Source organism: Phaseolus vulgaris, chromosome 3, assembly GCF_051622355.1.
Source record: "Phaseolus vulgaris cultivar YP4 chromosome 3, ASM5162235v1, whole genome shotgun sequence".
Classification (NCBI taxonomy): Eukaryota; Viridiplantae; Streptophyta; class Magnoliopsida; order Fabales; family Fabaceae; genus Phaseolus; species Phaseolus vulgaris.
Window position 1 is genome coordinate 9,798,019 of NC_143500.1, and position 12,482 is coordinate 9,810,500.

Genomic DNA, 12,482 nt, shown 5'->3' on the forward strand with positions numbered 1-12,482 from the left:
TCTCTTATTCCTAAGATTCAAGGTGCTGAATTCATTAAAGATTACAGGCCTATAGTTGCTAATTTCAAGTTTAAGATTATTTCTATGATTTTGGCAGATCGGCTTACCCTTGTGGCTGTCAGAATAATTTCTCCTAATCAGTATGGGTTTGTGCATGGGAGACAGATTCAGGATTGTATTGGTATTGCTTCAGAAGCTATTAACATGCTCTCTAAAAAGGTTCGAGGAGGCAATATGGCTTACAAAGTTGAATTCATAAAGCCTTTGATACTTTGAGTTGGAAGATTTTATTATTAGTTTTGACACGCTTTGGTTTCCACCCCTCGTTTGTCAGTTGAATTAATAATATTCTCCGGTCTGTTATGCTTTCTATTATAATAAATGGCAGTCTGGTAGGTTTTTTCCTTGTAGTAGAGGGGTTAGACAAAGGGATCATTTGTCTCCTTTATTTTTCTATCTTGCAGAGGAAGTTCTCAATAGAGATCTTTCTGAGCTTGTGAATGATAAAAAAATTCTACATATGGTTGGTTCACAAGGTTTTCTTACTCCCTCTCATGTTTTATACGCTAATGATATTTTTGTTTTCTGTAGGGCGGATAATAAGTTTATTAGAAATTTGAGTACTTTTCTTAAAACATATGGTGATTTCTCGGGTCAATATGTTAATAATTCTAAGAGTAGTTTTTTCACCATGGACAATTCTACAAGATTTGTCACCAAAATTTAACGTATTTTTTTCTTGTAGTCATGATTGTTTGCCTTTTAATTATTTAGGAGTGCCTATCTTTGTTGGTGCTCCAAAGAGTCGCTTTCTACAACCTTTAGCGAATAAAGTCAAATTGAAGGTAGCATCTTGGAAAGGTAAATCTCTTAGCATGATGGGTCGGATTCAGTTGGTTAATACGGTGATTACAGGAATTTTAGCCTATAGCTTTAATTTGTATAAATGCCCTGTTTATCTTCTTAAGCAAGTTGAGTAGTGATGATGGAAGAGGCCCAAGCACAAGCCCACATGCGAGCCTCTTCCATCAAATGGTGTCGAAATTTTATATGGACTGGTGATATTTTGAAGAAAGGCATAACTACTGTTAATTGGGCTAAGATTTGTTCTCCCATTGAGAATGGAGGTTTGAAGATTATTAACCTTCACCTTGAAAATAATGCATATTTTCTTAAGCTTGCTTAGAACTTTGCTTATAGCAACAGGTCTTGGTCTTTGCTCTTAAAAGTCAGAGTTCTTAAATTAAAATACGAGTTTAAAATGGTTTATAGCTCTTCATCTCTTTGGCCTGGAATTAAGTAGTTTTATTCTACTATACTTGATTATACTTCTTGGACTCTTGGTACAGGTTCTTTTATTAATTTCTGGAATGATAAGTGGTGTTCTACAACTTTTTTAGCACATATTTTCGGATTGTTTGAAGGTGTTAACATTCTGGATACAGTCTCTCAGTTTTGTACAGGTTGTGATTGGAATATTCCTTTGTCTTTACAGCAAATGTCTCATCTTTTTAGTCATATCATGGTTAGGGTGGAATAGGATATTCCTAATTGGACTTTAGAGGAGTCTAGTTAGTTCACTCTTAAATTGGCTAGGGTTTTTTTCTTGGAATCAGGAGTTCTCTGTGGTTGGGGTAAACTTATTTGGTCTTCATATATCCCGCCTTCCAAAACCCTTGTCCTTTGGAAAGTTTTTCATGGGTGGCATCCTACAGATCGACATATTCAAAGTAAAGGTTTGCATATTTGTTCTATGTGTACGCTTTGTGAAAAGAATGAGGGATCTATTCAACATTTATTTTTTGAATTCCCTAATGCTTTGTATATTTGGAGTTGGGTTCGCCAAATTTTTCCTACTTCTCATTTCTCTAATAAGGATGATCTTCTTTCTTTTATTAAGAGTGATGGTAGTCCTTTGCTTAAATTGATTAAGCTTGTTGTGATAACCTTTTCTATTTGGATGCTATGGCGTATAAGGAATTATGCTCGTTTTCAGGATAAAATTGAGGTTTCTACGGCTATTTCAGTTATTAAAGATTTAACTTGTCTAGTGGGAAAGTTGTTTAAAGCTTCAATGAAGAATGATATGATGGATTTTAGTGTGATTAAGTTTTTTGGTATTAATACTCGTACTGGTAAAGTTCTTCGTCCTCTTCTTGTTATATGGGAGTTTCCTTCACTAGGTTGGGTTAAAATTAACACTGATGGGGTTGTTATGGGGTATCCAGGTCTTGCCACTTGTGGAGGTATTTTTCGTGGGAGTATGGGAGAGTTTATTAGAGCTTTCTCTGCGTTTCTTGACATTCAGACTGCTCTGGTTGCTAAATTTTATGGAGTTATACATGCTTTGAAGGAAGCTCAAAAGATGGAACTTACTAATGTTTGGCTAGAATGTGATTCTGCCTTGGTTTGTGCAGCGTTTACTACTAGAATAATTGTTCCTTGGATACTTCATAATCGATGGAAGACTTGTCTTAATTACTGTGGAAAAATCAGGTTTAAAATTACTCATATTTTTCGTGAAGGGAATGCGTGTGATAATAAGTTGGCTAATTTAGGATTTATTCATAAAGAATCATATCATTGGTATAATAGATTTTCATCTAGTCTGTTATTAGAATTCTTTTTGAATAAGTATAATCTACCTATGTATCATTTTTGTTAACATATGGGTTTTGGTCTAGTCCCCCCATATTTTTGTATTTTCTTTATTTTTTTTCTTTTAATAATACTTTTTTCATGTGATGACAAATGATTGTTGTTACTTGAGGTATCAACCTAACTGAGATGTTAAGTTGCATAGTGATATCTAACATGAAAATTTTATATAAAAAAATTAGATATTAAATTAAAAATTATTTATTAATAATATAAATTATTTTAGATACCAATAATTTTTTTAATCTCTAAAATAATATCTAATTTAGTTAATATATTAACTAATTATTTCTTATTTCTAAAATTAATTTCTATTTAATAATTTTTTTAATAACCCAACATAACTGTGATAAAATCTTAACTCAACCAAAACCCCCCACTACCTAACCTAAGATCACTAGACAAACACACATTAGCAAAGAACAGTTCCAAAATCTGAAAAACTAAATAAAACTCTTGTGAAAGTTTTAATATGCTTGTTAATTATAGTTTGGACAATAATGAAGACTGCACATAGTGGTCCAACTTTTCTAGTTCCCAAGGATATGATTTCTTTAAAAACATATAATAGTCTTCATATTTTAGGCTTTTTAAGAAAAAAAAAAGATAAAAATAAAAAATAATTATCTTTAAAATTCATTCAAATTTATTTGATTGTAAAATTAAAAAAAGAAATTGTGTAACAATAAAAAATAATATGATGATGTATATCTGAAATAAAAAAGAAACACTCACTTGATAAGAAATGAAAGGTTGTTGAAGAAGGTGGGAAACCCTTGGAAATGTTGGGTGCACTTTCCTCAACTATAGCTTACCAAAAAACATTTTAGGAATGGACAAATTATGAAATATCCCTTAATTTAAAGGGTTGTTTTGGTCATAAAAAAATGCACATTATCTTATAATAATAATTATTATTATTATTATTATACAATGCATCCATATTGATTGAAGATATTGGAAAAGTTCATTTTGGTGTTTGAGGTGGAGGGAGCTCATAACCATAACCACGTTAACTCTTCCATCTTCATCAACATAGCTATGCAAGCCTCCTTTCTCTCTAAGCTTTTCCTGCTTTTCTTCTCATGTTTTCTGCTCAAAATTGAAGCTTCCAAGAAGCAGGTCTCAGCCATGTACGTGTTTGGAGACTCCACAGTAGACCCGGGAAACAACAACTTCATAAACTCGCCTTTCAGAAGCAATTTTCCACCATATGGTAGAGATTTTGTTAACCAAAAACCCACTGGAAGGTTCACCAATGGGAAGCTTGGCACTGATTTTATTGGTATACCAACTTTTTTCTTCACTTTCTTTGCATGCTAAGTATTTTAACTCTCATCTAACTTATGCATTTGCTAAAACTCATCTCTCTTTGCTTCATGCATGTTGCAGTTTCATATTTAGGCCTAAAAGAGTTGTTGCCACCATATTTGGATCCGAATCTCAGCGACAAAGAAATTGTAACGGGTGTCAGTTTTGCCTCTGCTGGTTCTGGCTTTGATCCACTAACTCCAACTCTGGGAGTATACCTTCTTTTTTTTCTCTATCTTCATTTTTCTCCATTTTTGGGAGTATACCTTCTTTTTTTCTCTCTACCTTCATTTTTCTCCATTTTTTCGTGTTATCCTGATATCTCATTATAAGAAAATCATGAAATAGAAACCAATTTTTATAGACCAAACATAATTAGTTGTTATAATGACTAAATTAAAGATATTTTAGAGACTTAAAAAAAATTGGTTTTTATATTAGTTTATATGATCGTTAAATGCTACGAAATTTAGAATCTAAATAATTGGTAGTAAAAACCTTAGTTGTTAATTAGACACCAATTTAAAAATCATTTAACAATAATAGAAACTAATTTAGAAATCAAATTTTTTTTAGTCTCTAAAATGATCTCTAATTTAGTCACTATACCAACTAATTATTTTTTTTTCTACAAATTAGTTTCTATTTTATAATATTGAGTTAAACATAAAATTCATTTCTTAATATGTTATCAAAACCAAAACTATTTATAATTTATAAGAAAATTTGTTGAACTTTTCATATTATTTCATGTCGAGTTGTTATCGAACTATCAATAAATATAGTCTTAATGTGAGATAATGTATTGGGGATTTCACATCAACTGAAAATAAAAATAAAAATATGTGTATAAATAGATGCAAAATTTAAAGTATAAAACTCAAACCGATTTTTAAGATTGTGTTAGATTTAGAATTTATTTCTTAATAATAATAAATATTTTATATATTTTTTTAAGAATATATATAATGTATCATGTACCATGTGAGATGAATAGAACAGACATGTTTTCACAGATTTCTGTCACAGAAAACATTCTTGTTTCAGTGGAAACTGATAGTCTGAACTAACTTTGTGTAGTTTGTTTGTCTTGGCAGAATGTAATTTCAGTAGCACAGCAGTTGGAATATTTTAAAGAATACAAAAAGCGGTTAGAGGGTCTGCTTGGAAAGCAAAAAACCGAAAACCATATCAACAATGCTTTCTTTTTCATCAGCGCGGGTACAAACGACTACGTTATTAATTATTTTTCGGTGCCAATTCGAAGAAACTACTACACTCCGTTAACCTACGGACGCTTCTTGCTTCAACATGTTAAAGATTTCATACAGGTTTCAATCTCATACACACACATTTCCTTCATAACATTTATATATTAATCCAACATGTATAAATAAAAAAAAGTTCAATTTGGATAAAATAATTGTGAAAAAAATGTGCAGTTGCTGGCATTCAATTTGCTTTAGTCTATTATTAGTTGGGAGACCATACTATTTATCCAATTCCCCAACTAAACCCCTTTATGGAAAACAATAATAGAAAAGAAAAACTTCAACAACTGCATCCAGCATTTAATGAAAGTTGCTAAAAACTTTTTTTCTTTTTTTGGCTTTTCTCTTTTCTGTAATGTTATATCATTTTTCATTATTTAAAGCACAAATATGATTGGAGATCGCCTTATCTTTTAACATCATTGATTTTTTTAATAAATATATATAGTCTCAAATCCTTTTGTTATACTACTATAAAGATATGGTGTGAAAATAGAAAACGTGGATTTGGTTTGGGTCAAGAACTCTCTTTTTTTCATTTCAATTACAAAATCATCAGTGTTTTTTTTTCTATTATGAATATCTGTATTAAAAAATACCAATAAAAATGATATTTAATGATGAGGACTGTGTTATCATAAGTAAAAAGATATAATAATTTGTAATAATAAGTATTTATATATTAGTTTAGGATTTATTAATTAATTTATTAATTAAATTAGATATTATTTTAGATATTAAGAAAATTATTGATATATAAAATAATTTATATTACTAATAAATATTTTTTAAATTAATATTTTAAAATTTTAGCTATTAGCTAATTAGATTCTAAAATTGGTAACTAATTAATTAGATTCTAAAGTTGGTAGCTAACTAGTTGTTGGTAGTTAAAATAATTAATTTAGATACAAATTTATAAACTATTTATTAATAATAAAATATATTAATATTTTTTTGTTTTCTAAATAATATTTAATTATTTTTTATCTTTAGAATTGATTATTTTCTTATTTTCTTGTAGTGTTTATGTTCTATATAAGATCTTCCTCTCTCCTTTCTCTCATTTTTTATCTTTATAACCACATTATTCCTCTCCTTCACTTACCTCCAAAATCAAACCATTCATAAATGGAATCACTTCACCTCCTCTACACAATTACTACAAAAAATTATTAAATAAAAACTAAATTTAGAAACAAAAAATAATTAGTTATTATATTGACTAAATTAGAGATATTTTAGAGACTATTTTTAAAAAAAAATTAATTTATATTATTATTAATAGTTTCTAAATTGGTATCTAACTACCAAGATTTTTCCTACCAAATTTAGAATCTAAATAAGTGATAGTTAAAACTTTAATATTTAATTAGATACCAATTTAAAAACGGTTAGCAACAATATAAATTAATTTAAAAACCAAAAATTATTTTAGTTTCTAAAATGTCTCTAACTTAATTACTTTATAACTAATTATTATTTTGTCTAAAGTTATTTCTATTCAATATGATTTTCTTGCCCTGAATATTATTTTACCCCAACTATCTCAAAATTCCATTTAGATTCCTGTTCCAATTCAAATTCAGAAATCTGCAACTGCAAATCTCTAATTCCTCATAGTAGTTCGACCTCATCTCCTCGACCAACTCTGACCGATTTAGATTCAATGGTGGAGGGTTTGAAAGAAAGATGAGACCTCAGTTTAACATGTTTTAGTGTGAAATCACAGTTTAGCTGATAAGAAAAGAATGCGTTATGTTGAGAATAATTAACTAATTAATTGAGTTGATGTGATTAGAATTTATGGAAAGAAGGTGCAAGAAAAATAGCTTTGGTTGGACTTCCTCCAATGGGGTGCTTGCCGCTCGTGATCACATTGAACTCCCATAACGTGCTTCTGGAACGTGGCTGTGTAGAGATGTATTCAGCTGTTGCAAGAGATTACAACATGATGCTTCAACATGAACTCTTCTTACTGCAACTAAACTTCTCCGATGTTCCTCCCGGTGCCAAAATCTCCTACCTCGACATATATGGACCCTTGGACAACATGATCCAAGAGCATCAAAAACTTGGTTAGATAAATTTAACCATATTATTATTACCTAATTAGATAAGCTTGAGAAATTGAGTTTCTTATATGTGTTTTGTTGTAGGTTTTGATGAAGTTGATCATGGTTGTTGTGGAAGTGGTTTCATCGAAACAACCTTTCTGTGTAATGGCTTTTCATTGGTTTGCTCTGATGCATCAAAGTTTGTGTTCTGGGATTCAATACACCCCACGGAGAGGGCATACTTTCGCCTATTTATGGAAGCCCGTCCCAAAATTGATGCCCTAATCAACGCCTAGGACTTACTTTTATATTTTATAGGTTTTTTTTGTTCATTCAATTTGCTTAGTTGGAAATTTAGAATAAAAAGGCTTGAAGGGGTTGTTGGAAAATAGAAAAATAACAAAGCTCTTTTTTTTTTTTATAAAAGCACCCTTATTTTTCTTGCTTCCTACTAGTTTTAGTGGTTTATTTTTCTATCATCAAATGAAATAATTGTCTTTTAATTTTGATTCGGTTGAAGATTTCATATCAACTAAATATTAAAACATTTTATTATATATAACTGGATGTAAACCTCGTCTCATGAACCAATTTTATAGGATTGAGTTAAATTTAAATTCGTAATAAATTTCTTAGTAAATTGCTAAGTTAACGTTATTTACTTACTAAAATAAAGGATTATTTAATTCAAAAAAATTGTCATTTAGAACATAAAAAAAAACTATGTTATTTATTAAAACTCAATTTTTTTGTAATTTTTTGTTATTAGAAGTGTCAATGAGAATTATTCTAATATCATCATATTGATGTAAAGTATAATAATGGTTTACTTTTATCTTATATATTTGGAGATTATTTTTCTAGGGAAAATAATTGTTTTTTTAATACGTTGTTAGAATCCAATTAATTCGTTTTTCTTTTTATTTTTAATTATTAAATAAAATTTCCAATTGAAACATTTTTTGTTGCTAACATGCCCTCAGTTAAAGTAAGAGGGGCCAAGCTATTATTCCCTTCATTGTCTGTGCACAATAAATATGAATGAAGCTGGGGACCCAAATTATTATTGAACAAAAAGGCACTGGGAAAATGGAGGTTGAGAGCACAAGAAATTAAAAAGAAAAAATAAATTGAGCTGCCATCAAAAGGTCGACAACTTACGCCACTATAACATGGCGTTTTATTATTTTTTTTAATACAACCAACCAAATTTAGGAGTTTTTCTTTTAACTCCCTAAAATGTTATCAAAAGTCGTAGTAATTTGCTAGTTTTGTTGAGTTCTTTTGTCAACGCTCTTACCTTGTTTCTAATAGTTTCACTACAACATTAACTACTTTAGTAACATTTTCATAATTACATTTACTTAAAATGTTATTATACATAAATTTTAATTACTATAGTAATATTTTTTTTACATAAATATCACTAAAAACAAAATAAGCATAATATTCTAACATTTTATAAATAAATGTTATAACAAATAAATTTAAACTTGTATGTTTTTATAAATGTTACTAATAAAATTTTAAAAAAAAACATGAATTTCTCATACTTAACTCACTCTCTCACACTCATCTCCTTTTACTTTTTCTATGTCTCCAATTTCTCTAACTCACTCTCTTAGTCTCCTTGCTCTATCAATCTCATGCTCTGGTTACTCTTTACTTTCAAAATTTCATTCTCGTTTCACTTTCCTTATTCTCTCAATCTCAGTCTCATTCCTCTTTCTCACTCTCGTTTCACTATCTTGTTCGTGCTCTTAGTCTCTGTCTTACTCGTTCTCTCTATGTCACTATCATTCTCGTCGTTACATGATTGATCACTCTCATTGTCAAACGCATGTAAGCTTATCACGCTCTCCATCTCGTGTTTGTGTCTCGCATTATTGTTAGTTCAAACGCAGCTATTTGAATTTGATCTCTAGAATCTCACAAACTTCAATGTGTTCTTACAATTAGGTAGGATTCTTGTCTTTGATTTTATTTGGTTTTCCTTTTAATTTTCATTGTGTTTTTATATGGTTTTTAATTGGTGTGTATCGTAGTGACTCTCTCTCACATTTGAATCTTGGATTAGTGTTTTTTTAACAGGTGAATATTGTTGTATAATTTTTTATGATTAATTTATGTTTGATTCCTGTATTAAAATGGTGATAATTTTGTTTAAGTGATTATCTCCTTATTTTGTACATAGCGTCTTGATTCTGATTTGGTACAAAACTAGAGTGTTATGAGAGAATATTAATTATTTCTATTTGTCCTTATATATGTGCAGTTGCTTCTTTAGTATAACTGTAGTAGTCTTCTGAGTATAGCTGAGTAGAACTGCAAAAAATTATTCTGATAAGGATACTAGAATAATTCATTTCATTTCTCTCTGCATCATTTGGAGCTTTCAACTGCCGTTTTCCATGCACCTAAGCTTCTATTGAAATGCCTCCATGATTGATTTTGTTATGTATACAAGTCTTTTATTAATAAATTGAATTGAAAGAAAGTTGAATGATCTCTGTTTCTTCTCAACATCAGAAATAACTTGAGTTGGAATAAAATATAAGGTAAAAGAAGGTGAAACCATGATGCAAGGGTTGATACGCTGACTCGTAATTAGTGTGAACAATTCTTAAACTATATGATAAGTAATTACTAATAGGTTTTTCTTTACCATTAGGATGTTGTGATTTCTTTTTATTACGTACACACTCTGAGAGTTTTGTTCTCCCTTTCCTTTTCATTGGTTTTTCTACTTCCTTTCTCTTACCACACTTCTCAAGTTTTCTAGGATTCTAATAAGTTTTCATTAATGTATATGTATATATAGTAGTAGCAGCCCAAACTATTATTGATTCGGTCGCTGTTGAGATATCAACATTCTTGTATTGCCTTCAGATTTTGTTGTTGGATTCCAAAAGCTGCAACATTTGAGCTAATGGTTTATCTAGATCGAGGCTTTAGAGACATTGGTCGGTGCTAAGCGTATTGAAAAAGCATTGGCCAAAGACTTCGTAATCTTGGGAATACTCAAATATAGCTTCTGCTGGATGGGGAGCATATAGTAACAGGGGAGCACCAAAACTAAATATTTGAATAAAGTTTTGGCTAAGGAAGGTGCGGAGGTGTTGTGCTTACAAGAAACTAAATCCTCTACTGTTTCAAATGCCAAATGTTTTTCTTTCTGGGGAGATAGTAATGTGGGTTGGGTTCATAATGAAGGCTCAAATGGTGTTGGAAGTACTTTAACTGCCAAATGTTTTTCTTTCTGGGGAGATAGTAATGTGGGTTGGGTTCATAATGAAGGCTCAAATGGTGTTGGAAGTACTTTAACTGTATGGCATAAAGAAGCCTTCACTTGTGATAGTTTTATGAAGGGAGGGGTTTTATTATTATTTATGGACAGCATCTCAAATCTAATTTGAAATGTGTGGTGGTGAATGTTTATGCAGCTTGTAATTTGATTGACAAGGAAGTGTTGTGGGAGGATTTGTCAAATATCAAAAGTAATAACCATGACTTGGCCTGGTGTTTCTGTGGTGATTTCAATGCAATTAGAAAGGTTAATGAAAGAACAGGCTCTAGCGAAAGGGGAAGCCAGACCAGAGAGATAAGAGGTTTCAATAATTTTATTAAAAGAAATTTTTTGGTGGAGCTACCGCTTGTAGGCAAGAAGTTTACTTGGTTCAAAGCGAATGGCTCAGCCAAAAGCAGACTAGATAGAGTGTTTATCTCTTATGGATGGCTAAGGACTTGGCCAGAAAACAAGCAATATGTCCAACCAAGAGAGGTATCTGAGCATTGTGCCATAGTAGTGAAATCTTTGTATAAAGATTGGGGTCCGAGACCTTTCAAGTCTATTGATGCGTGGCAACTGGAACCTGGGTTTGGGGAGATGGTGAAAGATAAATGGGAATCCTACTATGTTAGTGGCAACCCTTTATCCAGGTTGAAGGATAAACTGAAGTTTCTGAAGGCAGATCTCAGAATATGGAATCGTGAAGTGTTTGGGTGTATGGATTCTAAGAAGAACCGTATTATGAAGGAAATTGAGGATCTTGATATCCAAGATGACGACTTTGGCCTTGAGGGTAGTGCAAGGGAGAAAAGAGCGGAGCTGTTGAGTCAGCTTTGTATGATCAATAAAAATATTGAATCCATATCCAGTCAGAAAGCTAGATCTAGATGGTACAAGCATGGGGATTCCAATTCTAAGTTCTTTCACTCTATAATCAGATGGAGGGGCATGAGGAATGTTATCATGGGTGTGGATGTTGGGAACCAATGGTGTGAAGATCCGGAGGTGGTCCGCAGAGAAGCTAAGAATCTGTTTGAAGAAAGGTTTACTGCTACACATGATTTTGGAGTTAGACTCGGGTCAGTTGAGTTTAAAGTCCTTCCCCTATAGATTAACCTTAATATGATTGTTGTTTTCTTTGAGGATGAACTTAGAGAGGCGGTGTGGATGTGTGAGGGGTCAAAAAGCCCTGGATCATACAGGTTCAACTTTAACTTCATCAAGAAATATTGGGATGTGCTCAAGCAAGACATTCTAGCAGCTGCTCTATGTTTTCAGGAATCAGAACAGTTTCCCAAAGGATGTAATGCGTCTTTTATTACCGTTGTTCCAAAAGTGAGGGATCCCGTAACTCTTGACCAATATAGACCTATATCATTGGTGGGTGCCCTATATAAAGTTATCTCCAAGGCTTTATTCCTTCGGATTAAGAAGGTGCTCCCTATGGTTATAGATGAATGCCAATCAGCTTATTTGGAGGGTAGAGGGATGCTTGACAGTGTCCTTGTGGCTAATGAGACTGTGAAGGAGCTTAGGAGGAAAGGGAGGAGTGGGTTATATTTAAAAGTCGACTATGAAAAGGCATATGATTTTGTTAGGTGGAATTTCTTATATGATATGATGCGAAGAATGGGCTTCCATAGTAGATGGATTGCATGGATTAGGGGATGTCTGGAGTCTACAACGATATTTGTCTTGGTTAATGGTAGTCCCACATCGAAGTTTAAACCTATGAGAGGATTAAGACAAGGTGATCCTTTAGCCCTCGTTCCTCTTTCTGGTGGTTGTTGAAGGCCTAGCTGGGCTGGTTAGACAGGCGACTAAAGTTAGTTTACTCAAAGGTGTGAAGGTGGGTTTTGATGAAGTTGATACTTGTATTCTTCAATTTGTTGATGA

General features: G+C 31.6%; 2 protein-coding genes across 2 annotated transcripts; both read left to right on the forward strand.

The window, feature by feature from the left end:
- Positions 1 to 3,590: 3,590 nt before the first annotated feature.
- On the forward strand, positions 3,591 to 7,746 carry LOC137806512 (GDSL esterase/lipase At5g45960). Its single transcript, XM_068606686.2, has 5 exons — positions 3,591 to 3,943; positions 4,051 to 4,181; positions 5,067 to 5,300; positions 7,042 to 7,318; positions 7,400 to 7,746. The coding sequence occupies exons 1-5, from the start codon at positions 3,700 to 3,702 to the stop codon at positions 7,591 to 7,593; spliced, it is 1,080 nt and encodes a 359-aa protein (XP_068462787.1). The 5' UTR covers positions 3,591 to 3,699; the 3' UTR covers positions 7,594 to 7,746.
- A 2,824-nt stretch (positions 7,747 to 10,570) lies between these two features.
- On the forward strand, positions 10,571 to 11,696 carry LOC137839044 (uncharacterized). Its single transcript, XM_068648172.1, has 2 exons — positions 10,571 to 10,612; positions 10,695 to 11,696. The coding sequence occupies exons 1-2, from the start codon at positions 10,571 to 10,573 to the stop codon at positions 11,694 to 11,696; spliced, it is 1,044 nt and encodes a 347-aa protein (XP_068504273.1).
- The last annotated feature ends 786 nt before the right edge of the window (positions 11,697 to 12,482 follow it).